This window comes from Octodon degus, unplaced genomic scaffold, assembly GCF_000260255.1.
Source record: "Octodon degus isolate 3935 unplaced genomic scaffold, OctDeg1.0 scaffold00090, whole genome shotgun sequence".
Classification (NCBI taxonomy): domain Eukaryota; kingdom Metazoa; phylum Chordata; class Mammalia; order Rodentia; family Octodontidae; genus Octodon; species Octodon degus.
This window is the reverse complement of record NW_004524666.1, coordinates 6,477,412-6,479,769: the sequence shown is the minus strand read 5'-3', so window position 1 is coordinate 6,479,769 and position 2,358 is coordinate 6,477,412. Positions and strand designations below refer to the sequence as shown.

At 43.8% G+C, this 2,358-nt stretch overlaps 1 protein-coding gene across 1 annotated transcript in view; it reads left to right on the top strand.

Moving 5' to 3' along the window:
• Pdss2 (decaprenyl diphosphate synthase subunit 2) overlaps window positions 1-2,358 on the top strand; it is a 306,086-nt gene that overhangs the window by 257,129 nt on the left and 46,599 nt on the right. The window contains exon 6 of the mRNA XM_023722321.1: window positions 245-368. Within this exon, the coding sequence (XP_023578089.1) occupies window positions 245-368 (124 nt within the window). The remainder of the gene's footprint in view (window positions 1-244; window positions 369-2,358) is intronic.

Sequence of the window (2,358 nt, the reverse complement as noted above, 5' to 3'; positions counted from 1 at the left end):
AAAAAAAAAAAAAGAAATAAAAAAATAAATGACAAGCTTCTTGGATGTGACTTAGATTTGTGGCTATGTAAAAGAATGTCTTGGCCACAGCAACCATTGAAGAGTAGCCGTGGCCCTCCACTATCCCATGGCCATGGGCCTCAACAAGAGCCACAAGGTGACTAAGAATGTGAGCAAACCGAGGCACAGCCACCGTTGCAGATGCCTCACCAAACACACTAAGTTCGTGTGGTACATGATCCAGGAGGTGTGCGGCTTTGCCCCCTACGAGCGGCGCACCACGGAGCTGCTCAAGGTCCCCAAGGACAAGCGCTCCCTCAAGTTCATCAAGCAAAGGGTGGGGACGCATATCTGGGCCAAGAGGAAGTGTGAGGAGCTGAGCAACATGCTGGCCACAATGAGGAAGGCAGCTGCCAAGAAGGACCAACCCCCTCTGGAATAAAGCTTTGCAGAAAGTTAAAAAAATAAAATAAAAAATGTCTTTTTCTTAAGCAATAAGTGCTGACATGCTTAGGAATGTTCATCATGATGCCTGCAATTTCAAATAACAAATGGACATCTAGAGAAAGATTAAGCATGCAAAGGTAGTAAAGATGTTAGCAGTATTCCCTCAACTAAAAGAGGGAAGGTGGCTTTCTTTAACATTTAAAAAAGAAGGGGCTGGGGATTTGGCTCAGCAGTAAAATGCTTGCGTAGCAAGCTGGAACTCTGGGTTCCGTCTTTGGCACCAAAAACAAAAAATGAACCTCCCCTAGAAAATCTTGGGCTGGCCAAATATCTCAGTGGACTAAAGTGCCTGCTTAGGCAGATGCAATAGCTGGGGTTCAATCCTCAGTGTGCCAGCCCCACCTCTGGGGCGCACTGAGACAGCGATTGAGACTGGGCGTGGTGGTGCACGCCTCTAATCCCAGCTCTTGGGAGGCTGAACACAGGTGGATCACTACAAGTCCAATCTACATAGCGAGACCATGTATACCCTGTACTAAAAAATACAAAAAGAAAAGGAAAAAAAAAACTTTTAAAATGACTAATTACAAAATATAACCAGTAACATTCCGGAAGAATAGCCTAACAAATAGAGATGATTGGTCTATAGCAATTCCTAGGCTCCTTGCTGTAGAATATTACTTTTCTGCATTTACAGAAGGGTGTTCCCATATCCAGCTTTCAAGTCCAGGTAATAGTAATTGGATATTGGTAACAGTTCATTTATGTCATTTAATCCATCTTTGTTATCTGACTTACAAAAAAGCATTTGTTTCTTAAAGTAAAAGACTGCATTGTACATCCATTGCTTACCAACAGGGAATTTGCCTGTGGTCTATAGCGACTGGTATATAAACCTTTGGAATTAATCCCTTTGTGCATCCTCTCCGAGTGCTGACCTTTTTGCTTTGGTGTGGAACATTGTTTTACAGTGCCCTGCACAGCTGTCGGAGGGGCCTCCCGTGTCATGAGCACCAGCACACTCTCTTGTCTAGTCTCACATTTTTAAGATAAAACAAATTTCAAACCACACATTCTCTGTGAACTGCTAAAGACTGGGAAAAATTACTTTCTTTTCTCATGACCTGGATTGACAAGAAGCACACCTACAGGAAGCAAAGAGAGAAGTGAATCCCTTTTAAAGACCCTCGTAATGAAGCCCTCAGGGAATTGCTGCACACGCTAGCATTTACAGTAGCTTCTCCAGGAGAACTGGGTAGCGGAATGAGGTTCAGGACTGCGGCTGTTAGAATATGGTCTACATTTGTTTTGCATTAGCTTATTTTGGGCCTCAGTGAGAAAGATATTTTAATAATATCTTGCTCTGCTAGAAATATACATGATAAGTGGCAGATGTCAGAAAAAGGGGGAAGTTACAGCACTCTGTTCTCCTTGAGACTTAAAGAACTTATATAGTTGTTCTCTTTTAGCCTTTGAAGTCAACACTGGTGCGCAGAGAAGCATAAATTGGAAAGGGCATTACACATAGATGAAACCAGTGATCTTCAGACAGGTTGGAGTCTCACTGATAGGGAGCTAAGGACCTGCATTTTTCTAAGCTACCCACGTGATTGCAAGGCAGTCTGGTAGCATTTAAGAGCCAGCGTTCAGAAGCTCCTGGTCTGCTCCAGCCCTCTGACTGCAAGTAAGAATAGGTGGAACCACATGAAAATGTTTCAATCCACTGATGTCAGGAAACTGTATGTTTGGCTGTCAACATGTTCATCTTCCCAAGTGGCCGCACAGCCCCTTAGAGTGATCACAATTCGGATCTTAGGCCACGTGTTTGCCTCATAAGGCCTGAGGCTCTGAGGTGCCCATCTTGTAGTTTCTCTGACTTCGTTTTGGGCTCTTTCACTGCTTCACCCAGTG